The sequence below is a fragment of the Anguilla rostrata genome, chromosome 4 (assembly GCF_018555375.3).
Source record: "Anguilla rostrata isolate EN2019 chromosome 4, ASM1855537v3, whole genome shotgun sequence".
NCBI lineage: Eukaryota > Metazoa > Chordata > Actinopteri > Anguilliformes > Anguillidae > Anguilla > Anguilla rostrata.
This window is the reverse complement of record NC_057936.1, coordinates 28,027,084-28,052,267: the sequence shown is the minus strand read 5'-3', so window position 1 is coordinate 28,052,267 and position 25,184 is coordinate 28,027,084. Positions and strand designations below refer to the sequence as shown.

Below are 25,184 nucleotides of genomic sequence, written 5' to 3'. Positions count from 1 at the left end.
TTTGATCCACATTGAAAATAGCTCCAAAGTAGTAAGAGAGCAGTACTTACATAAATAAATTAAAATAAATTTGCATTTTCCATTGATCTTGTGTTTCCATTGACCCAAAAAGAGCTGCATATAAGCGAACACAAAAGAAAACAATCAAGCGACTGAAATCCCTTAAAGCTCAGCTGATATAAAATTCTAAGGGTTTCTATAATAATTTTAATTGAATATCCAGTTCTATTATCTACATGAATAATTATTTTGCTTGTTCAGAATCCTAATTATTGTGTGTCAGAATCTGAAGTTTATCCAGTGATAAAGGGTAGCATACTCCGATGATGCATTAGTGATTCAGCTAGCACACTGAACAAGTGACAATGTGCCTTTATTCTTCCTCCTTTTCTCCTGCACACTACCTCTCCTTTCTTTAACGTACACACCATAACTTGTATTGTTATTAATCTCTGTGTTGTGTGAGGTTATGAAGCATGTACATTCCATAGTTTTTCAAGTGATTGTTGCCAGGTTCTAGATTTATTGTTTTTGATATTTCTTAGTTGGTGTGTATTGCTTGTGGAGTGTCGTCTTTGTAATAGAATAATTGTTTCACTCCATACCACTAATAAGAATTCCTTAAACTAACAACTGCTAATAATTATTTTCACTTTCTGTGGACTTTTACAATCAATTTTCAATTGGAATTCTACATTTCTGTCTGACCTTAATTGATTGGTGATTGGGAGGGAGTATAATATTGGCTGATTTGAAATACTGTAAGTAGCCTATCTCTGGATATTTGCTGGGACTTGAATCTTGTCAATGCTTCGTCTTTGATTCAGTGGAATATATTTGGGCTAAATTAAGCATATTTATTCAGATTTATCTGTTTTCAGGCTCTCAGTTTGTCCAAAATCAGTGTATGTATAAATGTTCAGTACTGTACTTTTAGAAGAGCACTTCTATTAAATAGCACATCTTTTTTTGGTGCAGTCATGACGCAACTGAGTTCCCATTTGTGAATTGCTGCTAGTCATTGGAAATCGAAATGCATCGGAATGGATTGGTCTGAATTCCAGTCCAAGTTACACCACCTTCATGACTTTCATTATTTCTAGTGTTGATGAAGGTCTTGTTCGAGGTTGAGGCTGCAAAATGTTTGGCTTTGGCTTTTGACCTGTCAGAAACCCTTTGTACAACTGGAGTAATTTATCTTCACTGACATTGTACCTCTGGAATTTGCTCCATGGCTGCTGCTCTCCCTGCAGCCGAGAAGCACCAGGTGACTGGGTGTTGGGCCCTGAGGAGAGGTTTCCTGCTGAGGCCCTTGTTCTTAGTGCAGTGATGTGTTCCATGGCATCGCATTGAGTCCAGACAGTAGTGACCCCTCTGTACCTTTGGGCACTGCAAGATATCTGGACCATTTCTGCAGTCCCCAGCAACACGGCAACGGGACCGGTGGCTTGGAGAATAATAAAGAAGTGGTGGCTGGCTGCTTGTACTTCAGAGGATAGGTTAGCTTGTGTTTGCGCACCATACTTTACACCAGTGTAATGGGCCAGTTAAGGGATGGGCCCACAGTTACAATCAGCTTTTCCAATTGGGGGCAGAAAAGAAAAATGGAAACAAAAAGAGCCAAAGTAAGAAACTAGTTGTTTATGTTGCTGGCAGTGACCTGTAAAAGACCTGTAACAGCCTTACAAAGAGTCATATTGTTTATAGCACCAACAGAGCCCCAAAAGGATATATGGGATTCTGCTTTTCTAAAGCGTCTTTTTGGATGAGTCCGTCCTTAATTCTTTGGAAACACTCCCTTTAGGGTGCGTGCCCATGTGTTGATATTATTGCATCTTCAGCCACTGTACTCCCATGGAGTCTTGGTTCCAACACTGGCATTTCCCTCTGAAAATATTACGGAAGAAACTTCTCATAGGCTAATGCAATAAAAAAACTAATTCCCATAATTTTAGTGGGAATACTAATGCTTTGGCCTTTGTGTTGTTTCCAGTACAAATCCAGATGCTTACTTTTTTAATGGGGTGCTGGAATATATTGCCCTGGCTTGTTTTGCTGGGCTTTGCTAGCTGCCAGTGCCCACCACACTCCACTGTGTTAATGAATGCTCCCTTCCATGGAATGTGGAGGAGAAGGGATAATGTTATCACTTCTGAGCTCACATGCATTTAAAGTTTAATGTGACAGAAAGAAGGAGCATGTTTAAGATGTGGGAGCATTACTGTATTGGTTGTTACGTCACCTCAGCAGCATCCAATTTGTTACCCTGATTGGAAAGCAATTTCATCATCTGGAGACTGAGCACACAATAAAACATTGAAAAGCCAGTCAGAGCTTCTACATTACTGACATACAGATTGGTGTCAGTACTATCTGCATATCTGCATATTTATTTCAGAAGGGGCTGATTGCAATTTGGGGCTTTAGATATTAGATTTTTTTTTCTCACTCACATTTTCTGTCATTTTATGCCTTCTGAAATACCATCCATATCCTAAATGTTGAGACAACATCACAGAGATGTTATTTGGTATTTGTAGAGCTATTCTTTTTAGATCCACATGCATGTTTCCTTTCTTGCTCAGTGAATAATGTCAGTTAGGGCTGGGCGATATGGCTAAAAAATATCTAAATATTGTCAAGCTTTTTGGTGATATACAATACACATTTAGTTATTCATGCATTCTCAGAAATAGCTTAACAGAGTGATTTTCAATCAGAATCATATACTTAATGTAAGCAGCCTATATTTATCGTAGTGCAGTCAGATGTGCACAACTTGTGCATAACCTCTTTTAGGCGCTGACTCAATAAAACAGTAACAGTGCTCAGACAAACCTGTGCTTGCACTAAATATTGTTCCAAATCGCCCCCCCCCCCAAAAAAAAAAACTGCACGCAAAACAAGTCACATGAAATGCCGCATAAAAACGAATACACAACTGTGAAATGAAAATAAATTGTTGCACAGTTCAATGACAGCATAAAAAGGTAAACAAAAATTCTCCCTTGTGCACAATATTTTTTTCAATAGATCCAAAATATTGAGTGGGGTCTGTTGGATACAAGGACTGAAATAGTGCACGCTGACTGGGCTCAAAACAAACACAAAACAAAGTAATAATTAGCTGAAAGAATGGCTTCTTTAAGCACAAAGTCATTTTTCCGATTATTCTCTTTTATGTTGGTGTGCATGGGTCCTGACTGTTGTGTAAGGCAAACTTCTCAGCTACTTACCTGCTCTCCCAAGTTTTTAGCCTAGCCAGGAACACAGTTCTATCTAGTTTCTGACTTGAGTGATGCTTGGTGGCATGACAGAATGTTGCCACTGGAACTAAATGCTAAAAGCCAACAGGGCTCATTCAAAAACCAGGGCCTTTGAGACTGATTTTCGTCAAAGGGCACAGCTGTTGAAAAACGGAGATATAAATTTAAAAAATGGTATAAAAACTGATATAAAGTATACAAACGGAGATGAGTGGACGGGGTTGAGGACGGAGAATACTTTAATTGTAAATGCAGTACCACAAAACTAAAAATGCTACAGTAAATAAGATATCCTCAAGAGAAATAGTTCTGTTCAGCTGCGTAAATGATAAGTGTTTTGGGAGGGTGGTTATTAGATTTTTTGACAACTGAATTACTTTCTGTCTGTCAGTACTTCATTTTCACTGGGAGAGAAAGATTGAGGTCAGGTACATGAATTTGGCATTTTTATAGGGGGAGTTTTTAGGTATGGGATTATGGGGTCCTTGTATGGACAGTGTTGCATAATTTGCTATACACCATTTTCTCATAAGAACAAATGTCCAGTTGTTTTGGAGGCATGTAATTGGATATTGCAGATTCATGGAAAATTCACGTTAAATTGCAGTGATCATTATCTGAAATGATACAGGACCTTCCATTCGAATGTTTTACAAAGGGGGATAAAAGCACTCGCTTATCTCTTGTAGGGTGTGCCTGTTGTAACCCAAAAACTGTACCTTTTTGTTTATTAGGAATTCCATGATGGATCAATTCAGACTATTTATCCCATGCTCATCTTACGTAGACACAATTCACAAGCATACATCTTGGGCCAGAGATCCAAACAACTCATTACATAGAATACATTTCCAAGTTTGATTGGAAAAAAAAAACAAACGGAATGAAGAAAGGAAAAATAGGAATGATAAAACCACACAACTACCCACAATTTTTAATCAGTCTCTTAAAAGCCAGTCTGTCACTCATAATTGCTCATTCTTAGCATAGATTTACTATATGGTATATGAATGTGCATTTATCTAAGGTAAGATTGATGCAACTTCCCCCGCACACTGCAGGCACTTAGTTGCATAATTGAATGTTGCCACAGAGGAATCCTTAAATGTAATAATATCATAGACAGTCTTCTAACATCTTCCTAACAGTAAGTCATTTGAGGCGAGTACATCTGTACAGGGGAATCCTATGGTTCTAGCTGGCAGTACATAACTTCTTTTACATAACTTTGAGCTTTCCGATATTGGACAGAGAAGTTCTTGCCCAACCAGCTGAACAATGCTTTGCAGCACTTAAAACAAGGGCTTGGGCCACATTCTTTAGGACGTCAGCTGCCATAAACTTATTAGATGATTGCATGGAAATGCAAATAATGTCGGAAGGCATTACCATCTGACAGTTCATTAGCATCAGCTGGCTAAATGGCAGAGTGTTAAACTTTTATTGTTGTTCCTTAATAGTGCCCAGAGGTAAGGAAGGTGGGAAGTGATCCATTTTAAAAATGACTTTTATTTGGGGCAGCAGTGGGAATCTCTACACCAGCTCTTGTGATGATCCCGCTGGGAGAGCTGTGGGAGATGTGTGGTTTCGTTAAGGTGGGTTATTTATGACAGTCTGCATTCTTTGTCATTTGCCACCACATCTGTCCTGCTGTGTCTCGTGAGGGAAAAGCTTGAATTTCAGTGCATACGTTTGAGACACATCATGGACAGAAAGGGGGAGTAAAGTAATGGGTTTTCAAATAATGTTATTTGTTCACGCCAAACAATATTGCTGTTAGTTAGTTATGAAATGTGCTTATCCAAATGTTGTTACTGCTTAACTGGTAGATGCTTCCATCTGAGGGCATTATAGGAACACTTTACTCAATGTATATTACAGGAGGCAAATGGGACGACCCTGGAATAAAGTAGCCAATAAGTGGTATAGTTGAGATTTTTAGTGGGGAGGAATGGTAGGAGAGGGAAATTACAATATTTCTGAGATATAAAGTTCATTTTCTCTCCATGTTCTTGTTTCCTTTTTTTAAATGAGCTTGCATTTTTCAATGTCCCATGGTTAATAAACTGTCACACAGTTGTAGGCAAGAGTCTGTATTGTGTTTTTATTTTATAAGTTCTGAAGTAGTCAATTCAACTTATATTGCCAAAGAGTAAAGACAGCGATTTATTCTTGCAATGAGGCAAATGGCCTTATAAAAGGCTTTATTTAAATCCCTATAATGAACCAATTTCTACCCTCAAGCACAGATGACAAAAATGTTTCCTGGCTTATTAGAGGAGGAGATATACAGCTGCTCTTGAGATATGAATGATTTTCAGATCTTTGCATATTTTTCTTTTACTTTATTTATTAATTTATCACACACACACACACAATTTTTTTTCTCTATATTCCATTGGTTGTGTAGATATCCATTACGGAAAGCTTGACATGCACCTGGAACAAAACCCAAACTGATAATCATAACCCAAAGACATGCAATAGGAACCAAGCTTGGTGTGCGTGTTGTTTTTGAGTGTTAGTAGAGGGTGCCTAGTGTAGATGTGCTTTTATGGCAGAATAAATCTGCCAAGCTGACCTTCTCATCTTTTTTATAATTCCTTTGTACTTGGGTCCTTTCCAAAGAACCCCCTTTGTTCTGCAGCAGCACAAGTTCCTTTCTAATAGACTATAATGATGAGGCTTTTACTCCTTGTGGAAAATGAGAACATTGGTCTCTTGGCACTCTTCAAGCTCACAGTAGTGTATGCGGATCAGCATTTCATTTTGGTGATGTTTATAAATGAAGCCATGAGAAACAACCACTCTCAGGAGCGCAGCGTTAGTTAGGTTTATAGAGGGCATTGACCTGCATCTGATGAGACCCAGTATGTACCAATACATTATATTATATGTTTGGCCCATAAGTTACGTCCATGGACCACATATATGGTCAACAAACTTAATAATAATAATATTGAAGAATAATTCAGCCGAAAGGTCAAGTCGTAAGGTCTTACACAGCCTGCATATCCTTTGTGATTTGTTGAAATTACATCTTCTCATCTACTGTTCCTCTCACTTGTACAAAACTTCATACTCTGCACCAGAAGACTTTCATATATCAGATTTGTTCACTTCCGATTTTCAGTTTAAACAGTATGGCCACAATTAATCCTTGCCAATGTGTATGCTAATGAACCTTATTCATCTTATTCAGCTTTAAAAAACAATTTATAATATAACAGCTATAATATAACCCAGGGGCAGAAACATGTTGTGGTTCAGGACAAGACAAAAGTAGTCTTTGTCCTGAACCACACAACACATACAACCATGAAACTGGGCAAAAAATATCCTTCCATTATTCTTTCTCAGATTTTTGTTAATAATAATGTAATAATTTCAGCAATATAGCTTATATGCACATTTAAATTCAAAGGAAGGGTTAGAAGGCATATATTCCTCCATATATCCAACTGTTTATTTAAATATTACTGGACCTCCCAGGTGTGTTCTGGCCATTAGTATGCCAGTTCATGGTAAATGTCATCTTAATAGGTCCTGCTGTACTTAGGCCTTTTTAAACTTTGGAATTTGTTAGTTTGACTTGTATAAAAGGGCCCTTTTAATACTGGAAAGTACTGTTGTGACTTGGGTGTAATAATGGTATTTTGGTTCCTAGTGGGCTGATGGAGGGTTCTTAGTAGGCTAGCACAGTGGTGCAGTGGGTAGCACTGTTGCCTCACAGCAAGAAGGAATCCTGGGTTTGAATCCCAGCCTGGGCCTTTTTGTGTGGAGTTTTCATGTTCTCCCCGTGTTCGCGTGGATTTCCTCCAGGTACTCCGGTTTCCTCCCGCTGTCCAAAGACATGCAGGTAGACTAAATTGAGACTCTAATGAGTCCCCCATGACCGCCCATGACCCTGACCAGGATAAGCGGGTATAGATAATGGATGGATGGATGGATGGATGGATGGATGGACAAACCGCCAAGTAGATTAGCATGTCAGTTTATGAAGGAAAAATGTCACCTATTGTTATCAATACCTGGTAGTACTAAAATACAGATAAAATAAAGATTTATATATCTTTTGGACTGTATAAAAAGGGCTGTAATTTAAAGCTTACATCCTGCTCTTTAACCTCATATTCATTGTTTTATTTCAAATCCAATGTACTGGTATACATAGCTATAACAATACATGTCATTGTCCCAATGCCTCTGCATTGAACTGTATGTTCAACCTGAACAGGTGCCACCAGTCATGACATTTGGCCCAATTATTACTACCTGCAGCTATACATATTATTGTTTTGTGTTTTCTATGCGTGTTTTCACTTTTTCCCATGCGTACGTCAGTATACTTGAAGTAAAGAGTATAATTAATGTGTTATATAATTAATGCATGCTTAAGTACAGTTTTTTTTTTTTGACATATGGCCTGTATTTTTCTCCTCTTCTCTGTCTGCACAGTACAAGCAGCAACTTGCAATTTGCCCCTGCGGTGATGATAGCTTGCTATTATTTTTTTTAAACTGATCTGACAAGCTCTACTACAAGGTAAAAGTAGATAAGAATTTGATGACAGAAAATAAATCCATTTAATCATAACACATTTCATTAAATAGTTTTCCTAGAGAGATCCTGTGGGGCAGTAATGATCGTGTATGTATCTCTTAGTTGTTGATGCTCATATTCTTTATTTGTGATGTATAATCTACTTCCAGCAACTTTAATGAAGGAGCGGGTGCCTACAGTACATCTGTGGGTCGTAAATGTAAGCGGTGCCACGGTACAGACCAGAAACATTCATGCCATAAGCAAAAATCTGTCATTTCCCCAGCGACTGTTTCCTACTCCTTCTCTATGCTGTCATCGTTAAAGAAGGCTTTCTTTACCTCGCTGCTGGTACTGAGGTACGGTCACACGCGGAGGAAGTCTCCTCTTCAGTTTCCTCTTTATTGATCGGTCGGCTGCCATCAATCAACCGACTCAAAGGCCCTCAAACTGAGCACATCAGTCATCTTTGGAAATACAGCCAGTGATTTTTCCCTTTGCTTACGGCATCCCGTAACTGTAGGCCGTGAAGTTCTGTGACTCCACTTGTTTTTCAATGAAAGCAGTCAATATTTGCTTGCTGTCTGTCTTGCGCTGATATCTTAGCAGTAGTATGGATGTGGCAGTCTTTCAGGATGCTGCAGGGAAAGCAGACAAACTGACTGACATGGAGGAGAACTAGACTTCAGGTCAGCTGTGCACAATAATGTGCACCTTTTTATTCAGTTTCTGTTAAGACATCACCCTTATTGGGCTTCCACTATAAGCAGATGATCGGTCTTTTAAAGCCACTTAAACGTTTCACAGGGAAATCAATCCTTGTTTAATGGTTCGGGGACCGGCTGCAAGGATGCGCACTGCACCATACTCTCAAGCAGAGCTGTGCTGGGCTGCTGTCGAGGCTCAAGATGCACTCCAGAATACTGAAGCGAGTCAAAATTAGGGGTGGCAGTGTGCCTCTAGCAGCACTGCTATTCAGGATGTCGCTTTTCTGACACCGAGACTCAAAAACGCATGCTGCCTACAATGAAAAGAAGCTTCACATCCCTCACTGAGGTGAGTGGGTGAGGGGAAAATGGGGCCACCCTGCAGTTTTTGCTGCAGCCCTGACTTGCTGCTGCATATTAATATGAAGCGCATGTCAGACAAATACAGCCTATCTGGTGATTGATTCTGGCGGTGGCTGTTGCGATGCCATTATCTGCAAGTGGAGGTACGGCTGTCTGGCATAAGGCATTTCCCTGATTGTCCTTTTAATATGTCCAGAAAGTTACAAATAATCCACGTGGTTATTAATTGAGAGCTACAATGGTATAATTGAATGGGTTTTGATGGTGAAGCTATCGCATAATAGCAATTGCAGCAGAACTCTGATTGCGTTTTCATTCTAGGTGATCATTTAACAGCTGATGGCATAAGTAACCAGGGGCGATGTGTGCACCTTGTGCAATGAATCCATTGGTTTAACGCTGTACAGCAGGACGGCTCATTGGCACACATTTACAGTGTAGCTCATCCGGAAGCACGAGAGTAGATGAGGATTTTAATGAGATATCTGGAGTACATCACAGCTCTGTGACCATACCAGCAGTCACCAATATCATTCTACAGAGTCAGCTGGAACCATGCAATAGTAAAGCATCCATCAATAACTGATTTAAGGTCTAAGGCTGTGGTCGTTCTGATGTGGGGCACGGGGATTGATAATGCATTAACAAGTGCTACCACTCCCAGTGTAATTACCTGTTAAACCCAGGGAAACCTTGGAGTTTTTGGGATTGGGACATTAATGTGCACCCCCCTGTGGCAGATGAGCACTCCTTTGCAAACACCTTTAATATTGCCTCTTGACCCCCCTCATCTAATGCTGTTCTCACTGTCTCCCCTGTGGGGGAAAAGCATGGTGATGCGATTGATTAGTCTTCCTGACAGGGCTGGTCAGCAGTGTGCCCTTAATGTGACTCGCTAAGATTCAATTATCTGTCTCGTATCAATTTGATCCAGGCCTGCAATTGTGGCTGTTGGACATGGGAGATTTGATTTCCCTGAACTCAACATTTTTAAAGCAGCTGCTGCTGGCTGGTGTACGGTCAAGCCGGTATGAATTTGATCACTTCTTTTTGGTGCTTTTATTTTTAATTAACAGTATTTTTAAAATGTGATTTTCAGGGATGCAGGTTTTTCATATTGAAAAATAGTCCTATTTGACTGATCACTGTTGTGGCATGGTGCCTGTTTCTTTGAAGTCATTTGTGCCATATGAAATGTTCTATAAACTTTGCTGTAAAATTCTTTATGCAGATTTCTTTTACATAAGCTCAGTTTCGGAGATGAAGCTTAGAAAAGATTGATAGTAGTAATGATTATTATTATTATTATTATTATTATTATTAATTAAGACAGGAAAACGAAGGGTCACAGTATAGCCTACATCATTCATCATTTTTGACACACCACAGATGTCTTAAATTTGGAAAACGGTTGAGATGGGATGCCGTGTGTGGGATAGTAACTTGCCCATCTTCATCCATTTTGTAATCTGGACTTTTCAAACACACCTAACAGATTGTTGCCTGCATTCCTCAAATGCTGTGGTGTTCAGGCAACTTTTGAACAGAATGACATTGGACGTTTTTTAGTGTTGTACGCTCAATTGTCACATCTGATCAAATGGTCGCCTGAAAATCATTAGATGGGAACACCTTCAGTAGTGTGAGGCTTTAGAAGCATTCTTCCTCTGAATTACTCAATCGGGGCATCTGAGGATGGCAGGATTGAGTTATTAAAAATGCAGTTAGGCTCCACTCTAAGCATGAGGGAAAAGGGTTCCATTATGCCACTGTGTAATGGCAGGAAGGAGAGATGGAGATGCCTTTCATTTGCAGCACACTTTCACTTCATGACATTAATCTCAAACAGAAACTTTGCTGCACCTTTCACTCCATGTTATACTGCCTGAAATACCTCTACTGCTCTCCCTTTTGTCTCATGGCAACAGGTCTGGGTTAGTCTCTGTGTTTTTCACTCAGCAGGGAGCTGAAACTGGGAATCAGGCAGGCAGTTCAATTTTCTCCTTGAAAATTTGACGTTGACATTGCTGCCGCTACAGCTAACAGTGTCTGTGAACACAAAAATTATTGCAGGTTAACTCTGTTCACTCTGTGTGTCGTAGAACTTAAACAGATTTTTTTTGGAGTTACATACAGCATGGGCAAGGTAGATGGTACCCAATAGATAGTTTTATCCCCATGTCACTGACCGTGTAATTAGATGCCTTATTAAACCCCCGGGGCAACAATTAAGGGTTATCCAGCAATAGTTGTTCTGTCTACAATCTTCTTTCATTTAAATCCCTATTATCCATAGAGTGTGCGTTGAGCAGTGGAAAATGAAGTTCTTAAGAAGGTCATTGGAAGGATCCTCGCTCTCTTTGATTGGGTCTCTGAGGGATAGGGATGAGTAGCTCCATTACCTCATTGTGCAGGCAGCATCATTGAGTCCCGGTCTTTGCTTCACCAAAGCAGAATGCAGGTGGCACAACCTTCAACAACAGGCACTCATTACAGAGAGCGGGAGGAACACAAGCAATGTCTTCTCAAGGTTCCACTTCAGTGCGACCATTGTGTTCTGCATAGCTGAAACAACACAGTCTTGTAAATTAAATCTTTTTTTTTTTGTTACATTTATATTTGGTGGGCATGTACGTGAAATGCTTGGTAGCAAATTGTGTTTTTGGGTTGTCTTGTCGTTATGTTAGTGGTTTCTGGTCTCCTTCACAGCCAAAGGTAAAGAAACTTAACCCTTATAGCTTCAACAATTTAATGTCCAAGGTTAAAGTTGCATAAGCTCCTGGTCAATAGTGTTTAAATATTTACAAACCTTTTTTATAAGTGTTGTCTGAGGTCAGTAAAATAAAGTGAACAATTCTGCAGTCCTAATTCCTGTTTTGAACATCAAATAAACCAAGGTGAGATTGCCACAGGGAGGGGGTTGGGCGTTGTTTAGTTAGCGGTTGCCGGGAAGGGGGGGGGGGGGGGGGTTTCGCCAACTATGATTAATTATCAGTGAAATTTACATTTCCTCAATTTTTTACTTACCCCCCCTCCAATGGTACACATCCCTTTGCCCCAAACAGAACCCGCCCTATGCAACCGCCTCAAACAGCCCTGATGTGGTTACCCATCAAACCACCAAGGACCGGCGCATTTCAATGATGTGCCAGCGTACTATGATCTATGCTGCACCCTGTTATATTTTTTAAGTGTTTGTTAGATTAATGTGGATGTCAAAATTCTTTACCCAGATTTGCATGCGATGTGTTCAAAGTGTGAAATTGTGGAAGCTTTGATGTATTTGGTCATGATTGATCTCTTGTCGGGGAGTCTAATGCAAATCAAATAAACAGATGCAAGAAACGAGCGCTGACAGGTCCCTTTACATCCCTGGGATGCTGGGATGGGGACCAGGTCACTTTGCTATGAAGGCCGTTTCTCACTTGCATACATGATGTCGCCCCAGCGGATTTGTGTTTACTTGTGGTTCGGTTCCGACCTCCCGCCGCCTGTGACTAGCAATCGCCTCACATATAGCAGCTCCTCTTGTACGTGATATTCTTGCCAATCACTGCTGTGAAACACCCTGGTATTTCTCCTTAGAATAGGGTAATTCTGGCCCAAATAAGGCACACTGTTGAAGGAAGACTTTGAAAACTAATAAGGTTTTATACTTGTTAATCTAAAAAGCTTTCCAGAATGCTGTAAAAAGGCCTCCGTTCAATTGAACTGCAATCCAGTATTTTCTTAGCACGTAGCTTAGCATTATTTTTCTCATTTTATTCTCTTTTCATACACTACATTTTTCATCACTGGCTTTGCTTAGTGTTATGACCATGTGTGAGGTGTAAGACCATTTTTAAGGGTTTTTTTGTATTTGCATATAGAAAGACTTCAATACTCACCTTCACTACTAAGTTGCTTGTTCTTTTTTTCCTCCTCAGTATGAATTTAAAGTGAAGAACATCAAGAAGAAGAAAGTGAACATTATCGTGTCTGTGGATGGGGTCAGAGTGGTTTTGCGGAAGAAGAAAAAGGTGAGTTGCGTTTGAATGTGATTTGTTAACCGCTGAGCGATGCTGGGCAGGTAGAGGTCACATCCGTTATTCCCAGGCCCCCCACATCCGCGCACTTTTCCCCTCCGAGACCCATCACACATCAGATGCGTGTCCCTCAGTGTGCGGCTGTCTTTGCCCCACATTCAGCATCGCCAGGCTCATTAAAGCACACTGGCTCCCAGGGGACACTGTCCCAGCCGGAGAGATAGAGGATAGTGGTCTCTGTTTGCCAAGCCTGGGAGGCAGTCATCTCTAATGAAGAGAAGCTGAGGGCAAGAGGCTTGTGCCTTTAAGAATTTATCAGCCTTTTTCTCCATCCTTTTTTTACACCCCAAAAATGTAATTAGTTAAAATACCAATTATTGCAGGACTTGCCAAATTCAGCATTTGGACTTCTGTGTGTGAGATTTATTTATTTATTTTTTTTATTTATTTATTTATTTATTTAAGTTTTTTGCCAATCCTGTAATTATTAAATTTAATTAGGAATGTGCAGTTACATGCTTCCCTGATTTAAATGTGTTATTTGTGTTCACACTTTTAGGTTTTAGGATTGCAGTCAATCAGTCCGTTAATCAATCAGTTGAATGCAGTATAGCAATTTGCCGACTACTGATTAACAGCGTGCTACTTGTAAAAAAAATTCTACATCAGCTGGAACAATGTTTTCCTAGGAGTTTCCAGGACCATGAGTTAACCATAGTAGCGTTATAAATTGGAAATAACATATTTACTCTTTTTTTGTACAAAATTGTTCAAAACTAGACAGGAAAAAAGTACTTTGATTTCAAACTTGTACATTACACTTCATTCATTCACACATTGTTTCATCTGGCTGATGTCAAACTGATTTTGTGGTGTGCCCATCATGACTGGTTTTGCGCATGTTTAAAATGGCTTTGCTCCTGAAATGAGAGAACAGAGCAGACCTTACGTAAGCCTCTTAGATTTTGGGGGTTTTTTTTGGTTTAAAATAGCCTGGTCCACTAAAAGTCCCTCATAAGCCAAAAGAGACTTGCAGTAATTATAAAAGAGGTAAAGCTGTGTAAAGGTCTTGAAGTCAGACACCGAAGACTTCTCCCATCCTTTTGTCCTGGTGTCATGTGGACTCTGGCCAGCTATTGTCTGCAGTCTGGCATGCAGCACGAATGCATTTTTTCCCTTTTACTCATCAAAAGGGAAGATAAGCCCTGTACGTGGTCTCTTCCAGTAAGAGGTGCCCATAATTAATTGCTACAGAAAACGCTGGACAATTGCAATTGCAGGTTTTGAATTAGAAATGTTATTTTAGAATGCATAAAGAGTATGGGAATCCAAAGGTTGTTTAGGGACTGCTCAGTTATTTTTATTCAGATTTAATTCCAGGTTCTGCTGAATTGATTTTAGCCTTTAGTCTTTCAGGCCCTGTATGCAGATTGAGTCCACTCAGCTGTTATTTAAGTTACCCCGCAGAGGCTGATATAGTTTAATGGCAAAAGGAACTTGCCTTTTGCCAATAAAAGACATTTGCTGTCCTTTCACCAGGGAAACTATCTATATCATCGTGGGGCGAATTAAAGCACTTTTCAATCGAATGATTTTTATTTGCTTTGTTTGTATCGCCCGCTCATTGCTTTACACTTTAAAATGCCAGCGAAGTGAATGGCTCTTCATTTACATTTCAAAGCATTAACGTCTGTAAAATTGTTGCCGAACGGAGTCGGAGTGAATCGTACAGAGGCCGCAGGTGTTCTTCCGTTGACATTTAAAGAGAGTCAGCGGCTGGGATGTTGTGCCGGGAGAGCAATATATCATCTCCACTACTTTGTAATGTATGTTGGTGTTTCATTTGTGCTAAGAATCAATGTCCACTGACCTATTCTAGTAAAATGCAGTGGTATCCGTTGCAGTTTCAGAGAGACGAATAGAGGGAGAAACAGATGAGAGATAACGCTCCTGCTCTAGTCTGACCAGGTGAAAACAACTTCATCTCAGCTGTGAAAATGTTCCATGGAGAGTCTTCCTCATGGTTCACTTAACGCCTTTTCAAATGAGCTGACACCCTCCTAATGATCTTAGGAGCAGTGCAGTCTAACACCACCACTCCGCCAGTGCTTCTCCTCAGGCTTATTCTTCTGTGCCTGCGGGAGAAAAAAAAATCAGAGCTTGAATATGAATCATGTTACGTAAATTCTCCGCATGGGTTACTTTTTGTAACTTTTTTCATCTTCGTGTTGAGAAAAAGCATAACTTTTTATGTTTTTAGGCATATGGGCTGAACTGCACTTTGTTGCCTTTGTGAAGAACTGCGCTGAATGCGTCTTCACAGAAAGAAAAATCAAAGTTTAAAAGCCAACATTGAATCGCATAACAGAAATCATCCAGTTTCTTTACCGGTTTTTGGCAATTGAAATAATGATGTCGCCGTTCGCAGGTTTATCTAAATTTGGAAGTTTCTTTGTCTCCACAGAAAAAAGAATGGACATGGGATGAGAGCAAAATTATGGTCATGCAAGATCCCATTTACAGGTAGGAGCAATTGATCAATTTCCTACATCATTCAAAGAGATTCTAAGTATGTGTTATTAGTTGTTCGCAGCCACTTGCTTTGCTAATATTTGCAGGTACGTAGGGGCTATACCGGTATCTTGCTCTTTAACTTAAATAAGCTTGCCTGAATACCTTTCTCTGGGTGTGAGAAATCACTGTCTGTAATGTGCAATGAGTACCGGTCAATGTGTCCCATTGGAAGTGGAAGCATTGAGTCCCCTCACTAGCAGATGTTGTTTCAGCCCGATAGCAACTCAGAGCCTCCAGACTGGCACCTGCCCAGGTCTTCCTCAGATAAGCTGCACCAGCTGCAGATTTCCATTTTGCATAATGGCCGAAGTTGAACATAGATAATTTGCCTTTGTTGGATGATTAAAGGAAAGAAAACATGAGAAGTAGAGTAAATATGGGTTAAATAAAAAAAACCAGACTGGGTTAATGAGGTTATGGAAGTATCTTGTTGACCGACCAGGAAAAATAAGGAAACAACCATCATGTTTAGGGACTGGTTGTTTTGTTGTGGACAATTTACTGCAATTTACTTTCCTGTCAAAATAGAAAAGATGTGATTCAGCGCAATGTGGAGAAAGATGGCATTTTCTGGAAAATTACACTGATCTACATTGACAGAAGTGTAATTAGATGAGCAACAATCTTTTCTTAACTTTTTCAAATGACTGCTACAAATTAGCCTGTGATTTGACATGTGTGTGTTCGTGCGTGTGTGTGTGCGTGTGCGTGTATGCATGCATATGCATATGCTTATGTGGACGCCTGTGTGGGGTTCCCTGGAGAGGTTATACTTGAGTCATATGTTGCATTTCTGAAGAGTATGTTAAATGCTCCAGGTCAGATGTGTGCCCAATTCAATTTAATACTAATCCAAAACAGTTATATCTCCTGCACTTAAAGGAAGCATATCCAAATTCCAGAGGATCATCTTACCCTTATCATGCCTGCACAAACAGCTTTCAACGATGACAAGTGTTATTTGGTTGCACTTACACTGATAAGTATGGTCGTTCTTGATGACTAGTCGTAGTTTGGGTCAAGATTGCAGGATTACGGGTGGAGTTGACCTGTCCAACAGCATGGTATAGCTGCACAAACAGATAGTAGAGGAGAGGGGGAGGAAGATAGAGAGGGGTTCGGTTGCCAGGCAGCAATCTCAAGTCTACATGTTCTTTCGGTCTGCTATTTGTGGGTTTTCCGGCTCAATCAGATTTGATGAAATGTGAGAGAAATACTGTGAGGCATTAATCACTACGCGAGGCGACTGACAAAAGCTTAACCACGAGCATCCACGGAGACCAGCGTGGAATGCTTGTATGATTTAAAAACATCAGGAGCCAAGTGTGGCCCTGTGGGTAGTGTTGTGTAGGGTGGAAAAGCAAGGCATTTGAAACCAGACAGTAGCACTTAGTGTGATGGATGTTGGAGAAAATCCACCACACACCGATCAAATTTGGTTTTGGCTTTAAAATGGAATCACTTGCCTTTCCAACAAAATGTTCACCTTCTCTTACTTATGTAGATATGTATCTGAGATATGTATATGTGTCTCATTATTACATTACATTACATTACAGGCATTTAGCAGGCGCTCTTATCCAAAGCGACGTACAACAAGTGCATTAGTTCAAGGTGCAGAGGTGCAAAAGAAACACACTAGAGTCAAGTAAAGATCGTAGTGCCAGAAGTGACCACATAGATCAGGACTCCAACCCTGTAGAGTAACCTGTTCAGCAAACAAACAATCCTGCCAAGTACAAACTAGCACTGAAATCACATTTGCCTAATCAGACAAAAACAATCCTGCCAAATAAAAACTAACGTGATCGTATTAGCCTAACTAGGTACATTGAGCTAAACTATAGGCTAGGGAGGGGTGGGGAGAGGTGTAGCCTGAAGAGATGAGTCTTTAGTCTGCGTTTGAAGGTAGTCAGATTCCTCATGACTTGTTGCATCTGCCACAGGACATGTTCTGCTTTTCTGTATTTCTTATCAATAGTTATACTTTGCCATTCTATTTAATGTAATATTTCAGAAATGCCAAACCATCAAGTGCATAAAGCTTGTTTCCTTAGAGACGTGCCATCCAAAATGAGATGTCTACCTAACCTTGCTAAAAATGGCAATTTAGAAACAAGTTGTTTTGACAGTGTCGCACACCGTGACACACCCCTTTTCTGAACAGAAGAGTTGGACACAGAGATATGAGAATCCGGGAATATTATAATATTCCAGTGTTTATTAAGCAATTTAGAGAGAGGGAGAATCCAGTCACTACAAAACAAACAAAACAGCTTCGCCCTTCATCCTCACGGGATCTGGGTAAAAATAATAAAGCCACACAACAAACTGAAATAACAAAGACAAAATAACCAATACTACAAAACACTTTCCAGCCTTTTCCGTGCTGGTACGTTCCTCTCTCTCTCTCTCGGTTTGTGTCTTCCTCGGTCACAGACCCCTACTGGGAAGAAAGCACACTTCAAATACCTGGATTAATTACTGATGCATTCCAGGTGGGTGTGCCTACTTAACCAGGAAGCGTGGTCCTTAGACTGCCCCAAACCTCTCCCACAAACCAAGCCGTGTCACAGACAGGATACCATCTTTTGACTTGTGAGTCTACTGCAGTTTTTTAATCACAAGTTTACGCAAACTATATGTAAACTATTGATAAACTTTAACTAAGGTCAATGGAAATGGAGATCAATACAGTCAGATTGCATGGCCATTAGTTAGTTGGTCATCTACTGTGGACGGCAGGTTAGTTTTTTTATTGTTGGGGTATGGGCTGTAGTGTAAGAGTGCATGCTCTGGGCTTATGCACATACCATACAAATACCTTGGGATGTGTAGATTGAGCGCACTTATGTTATAATATTCACACAGGAGCCTATTTGATTATTCCATTAGTGTGCAAACGAAATAGTCACATTTTGAAACATGTGCTATAGTGGTTGATTCTGTCCTGCAGGCCAGACTAATTAGTGTGGAACTCAAAATACTACCCCATTGTGTGACACCCTCCTATTTCAGCAAGAAAAGGTGCCCTTGTGAATGCAGGATAGAGAATTTGGTGAAAATGTGATCGTTGGCCATATTGTATTACATATTTTACATTTCAGTCCAGTCACTTCAACAAAACCTCATACTTCTTTGTGAGCATAGGGCTTTGGGGATGCTGTGCTAACCTGCCATTTTTACAAATCAACAGGAATGTACTGCTGTGGGTGCCTGCTGCTTGTGAAGGCTTGCAGTCCCAAGATAATAATTCACAGGTGCCTCCTAAGCCCCTAGAAGCTGTGATCATTGATGCTTGTTGATAATTGCACTGCTGTTGGAATATATTCTTCTGCGTCAAAAGTAATCTGTGTTTGTTTGCTTGGAAAAATACCCGCTGCGCGTACAGCACTGATCTTTTGTCTGTCGCTGCCGTAAGCCAAGCAGTCTAGATCACGGCTGGCTTCGAAACCCGCAGACTGAATCACATCTCCTCACTGTGCTTGTGGGCCCTAGATTAGCGAGTGACAGTTCCATTTGTGCAGAGTTGTGGCGGCATTTCCTCATTCCCCGTTTCTCACCCCCCGTGAGCTTCAGGTACCCCGGTCCTGGGCTCAGCCACAACAACTCTCGAGTCTTGAATTTCCGTCTTGGTGCAGTCAGAGTTGATGATATGTTTTCACTATTCCCTCACTATTTCTGTTCCTGAAATAACAACAGCCTGCACATACCCAAAAAGTGACAGGGGCTCAGCACAGTGAAAAACAGTTTTGTTTTGTTTTGTTTTTAATCCTGGTCTGAAAGGATAAAGCTATTGTATTGAGGTGGTTCAATTCCTTTCAGGGAGTTGGTTAGTGCTTGCAGCTCATTTTCCACCTATAGAGTTTCTGTCTAAGTTTAACTCAGTTTTTGAAATTGATAATATCGCATATGGATTGTATTTTTATAGATGAGGGTATGATATATTAAGAAACTGCTATAGATGCATAGAGTTTTTGGAAGCTTGCTGATATTTTAAACATCCAATTTTTACACCATTTGTATCACCACTTGTATTACTGAAACCATTTGCAGTCTGATGTTTTCTACGATAATGAAGTCATTGAATTGCTCTTTGGCACTGATGTCACTAAAGCTATTACATGTGCTACTGCTTGTCTTCATCCTAAGAGCAATATGCATAGTTTTATCTTCTGCTCTGCTCCCAACTGTAGTGTGCTTTGCTTTGTGAATGAGTGCTTGAGGTGGCTCATTCTTGTCTATGTGGTGCAGGTGCCAAAATGCCTCCAAGGTCATGTTTACTTGAGAATGTGAGAAGAAAATGCCTGAGACTCCATTCAAATGTCATCCTATCGGTTGCTAATACCTTCTTTATCATCCCCTGACCTTCTCTTTGAGCCACGGATATTGAAGGTATTAAAGTTAATCTCTTTAAGGGAACATCTCTTATTATTTACTTCTTCTTTGATGGGGGTGGTATTCCTTAATTTATTTCCAAAGGTGAAATACATAACTAGGGTGATTTGCATTCATGGCATTTTAACACATAATTATACACTTTTATTGTACAACGTGCTGCATATACTGGATCAGTTTGGCCTAAGTTGCATGGCAACTCAGTGCTTAGATGATGATAATAATAATAATAATAATAACAGAATAGTGATAAATAATTGACAGCACCGATTAGACATACTTTAGAAATAAGTGAACTGATGTCTTTACTTGGCATAGACGGTACTTTCATGAAGTGAATTTACTATTGGTACTTGCATGATAATTCATCGCATCGGCTCAGGCGTGGCACATTAATTTTCAGTGTTGTCTAGGTGTGTGAAATGTCTCTTATAACCTTTGGTCAGAATCCACACTTTTTGATAATGACCTTTAATCCATTCATGTAGATGCCAAATCTAGCCATTCCTTGCTCATTTATGAAGTGTTCTATTTAAGGCTTTATAACTCCAGATGTGAGCATCACAGAGATTTGGAAACTGGCTTAAATGATGCAAGACACTAGTATCATTTACAGTACTAACAGAGATTAGGTTAGTTTATATTCATAATTTAGCTAGCAGTAAAGTGCCACAAATGCAATTATGTAGCATAAATGAAGTTCTTCCCCTTTAGCCTGAACTGGACTACTGAGAGCCACACATGTAAAACCTGTAAAACCATACATGTCCCGAATCATGCACTCCTTGACCACAAGTAAAATGCAAAATCTGAGTGTGATATACAGAACAACTGAATTGCTAAATTGAAGCAAATGTAAAGAAGTCTCCATTAGTGTCTGTAGATCTATTCAGAATGTCTGAATTTCAATACAGATCAACTGTTTTGACTCGTGAAACTCAGTTTTGCGTCATTTTCAAGTGGGAATCTCTCATCAGTATAGGGTCTATACTGGGTCTAAGACTATCTAGGGGTCCAAAAACCTATGGATAGGCACGCATTATAAAACCTTGCTTGTTTCATACATCTGCAGCCATTTTGATTTTTATGACAGCCAGTTGTCAAGGAAACCAAATGTTTCTTTTATATTTTATTTCCTGGTTTCGTTTAATAGTGTGTCTGCTTCAGTGCTCTTAACTGGCACTACTTTCTAAATAAAAAAAAAGTTGCTGTTCAATACACTGCTGTACAATGCAGAGCAGTCAATTCGGTTAGGGGCATTCGGTCATCTTGGCAAGCAATTCTGGCATTAGTGTTGCCTCTGGTGTGTAAACCATTGTGGCACTGCATGTTTTCCTTTGTAGGCATATATATATCAGCTTGAACTATGCAAAGAAGGGGAGCTGCTGTTACTGTGTTTGCATGCATAATTGAATAATCTGAAAAAAATCACAGAATGAATTTTAATAGGACTGTTGCAATGAATTTGAGTCAGTTTTGTGCCCCACTGGGTCCAGCATGGCCGTGCTTCTTAAAATAATTGTGTTTCTGTGAAGAACTAAGCATAGAAAAGCCTCTGATCAGAGGGAAAACAACCTCCTTGGTTTTTTTTTTTTGTCCAAACCCAAAAATGTTGTCAGGAAAACAATGTCAATGCATTTACCATGGTGATGTAAAGTATCTAGCTCTCTCTCTATCCATTTGGCCCAGCGATATTATATTTGTCTTGAGCATTATGTAAAGTGAGTGAATGTCAAAATGCGGAGGTGGCTACTTTAATCCGCATAATTACTGGGAGAGTAGCAGAAGGGATTAATACCCTTCATTTACTGCCAAAATCCTCATTGTGCTCGAAGAAAAATACACATTTCTTGGGGCTACAACTCTCCATCTATGACCTGATATGGGGACTTCTTAGGTCTCAGTCTTAGCTGATTTGTTAGCTCTGAGGGCAGTCATCAGTTTAGGTAAATTAAAGTTTCAGGAACCACTGTGAAAACACTGCCCTGTTGTCCTTTTGAGCTGTTCATGGGCGTGTCTGTTCATTGCAGAATGCACATGTCTGTTGGAACATTCAGAATCCGTAATGCCACCACAGGAAGTGTTTGTGCCAAGTTAACTTCTCCTTTTTTTGTTTACATACTGTACATTCATACATACAGACATACATACACACACGTACACAGAGACAATACATAGTATCATTCAGTGAGGGACTTGGAAGTATAAATTTCCCCCACCTATCAGCATTCTGAAGTGCATGTACGAAACAGTTTTGGTACTAGAGGATATCCAAGCATAGATATCCAAGCATACAAGACTTAGATGTTAGGGATGACATTCGTCAATACACCGTAGTTTCACTACATGAAGCGGATTCACAAGCATATTTAACAGCTGTGTATCTATCATTCAGACATGGGAATCAACATATTTAGATGGCACGTCTGTGAAATCCTAAGGAGTTTCAGTGCAGAAATAAGTGAGAGCAGCATCATTTGAATGAGAGACAGTTGGTGGAACTGCCAACCTTAAATAATATATCAATTCATTCAAATTCAGAATTTTCATTATTTAGGCCTGCATAGTTGTTTTTTTTTTTTTTTTTCTTTTTTTTTTTTCTTTTTTTTTTTTTTAAAGATTCCTGAATATCCCAGGGAAAGTGGAAAGTTTATTCTGGGTAACTAGTTGGGGTGGGGGGGAGGGAGTGGCGTGGGTGGGTGGTAGTGGGTCTTGTTTATATCCATTAGGGAAGTGTTAAGGAAGATTGGCCTAATCTCAAAGGGAATTCTTCATACTTCAGTAACTACAAGAACTCTATAACAGCACTGCCTTATTAAATCTGAGGGAGGGATCCAAATTTGTGAGCAGTAAGAACACAGCTGATTTATTCTCTTTGGCATTAATCTTGGTAAGTTGTTCTTGTTTAAGTTTATGGAGTTTTTTTCTAATATTTATAGTGTTGTGTGAACCACACTATGCAATAAGAGGCACAGATTCTGCTTCTGCTTGTTAGGAAGTGGGTATGGGCTAAATTATAGATAAAAACCAAGTTGGTGCAATGTTCAGGTCAAGATTAACAGTTCAGGTTCCTAGTGTACAAGCACAGCAGTGTTATTTTTACTGCATAAGGAAGTTCAAAGTGCTGTAAATGTATTCTTAATGTTTTCTTTTACTGGTTGTGCACAGTTCTGTGACTGTGTCTGACTACCTAACTCCAGGAAACAGCAAAATTTTATGCAAGCAGAATTGTTGCCCTCTTTTTTCCCCCTGTGGCCTTCTGTTGAAGGAAGCCTGTGGACGTGACCTTGGCGCACTTCTAACAACACTGGTCATATTTTACAGGCATTTTTGTCACCAGAATGGCGGCTTGTAGCTGAACAGGGAAAGCGCTGACACAATGACTGATCAAAATAGATAGCACATAACATGCATAGACACAATAGGTCACATACCATGAAAGCAAGCAACCAAGTACTACTTCAGCATTTTTGTTATTCCACAAACACAACATACTGAAGAAATCCTGCCCTTTGTCTCTCTGTGAGTATGCTGAAGCCAAGTTTAAGCAGCTGGGCTACATATTCTACTCATTAGTAACCCCATCCTTATATTAAGAAAACCTTTAAAGTACATATTTACTGTGCAGTTTTGCTTTGAATCAGGTTGTCCTTAAAACTTCATAAAATTGTTATCAGGAAAAACAGACCACTGTGACAATGAACACTAATTATTAATGCTCGTGACTTTTCTGGTTTAAACATCACAGTGTGTCATATTATAGTCCATTTCCTGAAACAATTTATAACTATACATTCATGTCACATCCATCTATCTTGCTTGAAAGTGAACTGTTTGATAATTTAGTTTCATACATATAAGCACATCATTCCCAGTAAAAATTTGAAAGTGTTTTCTCTGTGTTCTCTAAAAATAATTTCTTTGTTTATTTTTTATTTTTTTGCAAATGTTTCTGAAACCTTGAAACAAGAGCATTTGCTTTGTTGTATGACACTGTTTTTATTATTTATGAATAGACAGCAGTCCCATTCCATTTCTCACAGACAGTGATCACACACTATCTGTAAATCAGGCATGAGTGACTGTATAGTATAGCTAATGAATTGTGTTTTGAACGTCTTCTGCATGTTTGTGATAGCTACAGGAGTACTCTGAACCGCTCCTGATAACATAGCTGCAGCTTTGCTTCAGGGGAGGATTTTAATTTCTTTTTTAGAGAGGAGACGGGTCGGGGTGGGGACGAGTCTGCTGACAGTTCTGCTGTTGCCGCGAAATGCTTTTAAGGAACATCAACACTGAGAAGTTTGCTTTCAGGAGCCCCAGTAACTCTTCATACGTGTTTGAATCCAGCTGAACCACCCCCACGTCTCCCTCCTGGTTAGGTTTGTCTGACCCGATACGTGCTGGCTCGGGTACAGTTTCCATACAGCAGCTTCAAATGTGGCCTGGCATTTAATTGGATAATACCATCTAGCATGGCAAATGGTTGATATAGGCCTATTAGAAGAACTGTGAGTTGGAAAGGTGAATATATAGTTGAAGGAGTGGTGTCCACAAACATCCTACATTTACTGTAGCAAAGGAAAAAGGTTTTGTTGTTTCCCTCTGGTAGGTTATGAAGGAAACCTACTTTAAAATGCAAATGTCTGCCTCAGCACCATATCTCTCCAGATGCTTTCATTCACTAACAGTCTTCCTCTAAAGGTTTTCATTGTTTAGCCGTCTGCATTGTTTGCCTGTCTTATCCATCTGATCTTTTCCCATCCAACAAACAGTGCCGAGGAGTGTTCTCAACTGTGAGAAGTGAATTTTGGGGCTGTGAATTCTGTATTGTAACTCAGGGGTGCCCTGCAATAACCCTTTCAACTTACCTTTGACCCCAGTAAGTCTGGATGAGGAAAGATGCCTCTGAAATGAGGAGAGTGAAGGAATGGGTAAAACAAGGTCTCATTAGATCTCTGAGGCAATAGGGAGAGGCTAGTGGGTGACGGTTAATTAGAGACCTCTGCAGCAGCAAAGGGCATTGAACTCAGAGTGTCTGGACCTTCCAGTATCCAGCAACCCACACAGACAGACAGACGCTTTCAATTAAAGACTGACTTGTGGGGACACTAGTGAAGATAGTTTTGATGGAATGTTTTTACAGGTTAATTATGGAGATGATGTGCAGGAAGACAGGCACTGGAAGAGAGGAGCTAAGTTAAAGGAGCCGTTCTGTTTATTTCTCCCGCTCTTCTTTATAAAAACCACAGCACAGATGGGCATTTCGGCACAGCACCTGCTCCCCCAGGCCGCTGAGAACCACCGTG

At 39.9% G+C, this 25,184-nt stretch overlaps 1 protein-coding gene across 2 annotated transcripts in view; it reads left to right on the top strand.

Moving 5' to 3' along the window:
* Positions 1-25,184, top strand: part of nos1apa (nitric oxide synthase 1 (neuronal) adaptor protein a) — a 95,538-nt gene that overhangs the window by 21,278 nt on the left and 49,076 nt on the right. For both annotated transcript variants that reach the window (XM_064332007.1, XM_064332008.1), the window contains exons 3-4: positions 12,805-12,897; positions 15,368-15,426. In XM_064332007.1, coding sequence (XP_064188077.1) covers positions 12,805-12,897; positions 15,368-15,426 — 152 coding nt within the window. The remainder of the gene's footprint in view (positions 1-12,804; positions 12,898-15,367; positions 15,427-25,184) is intronic.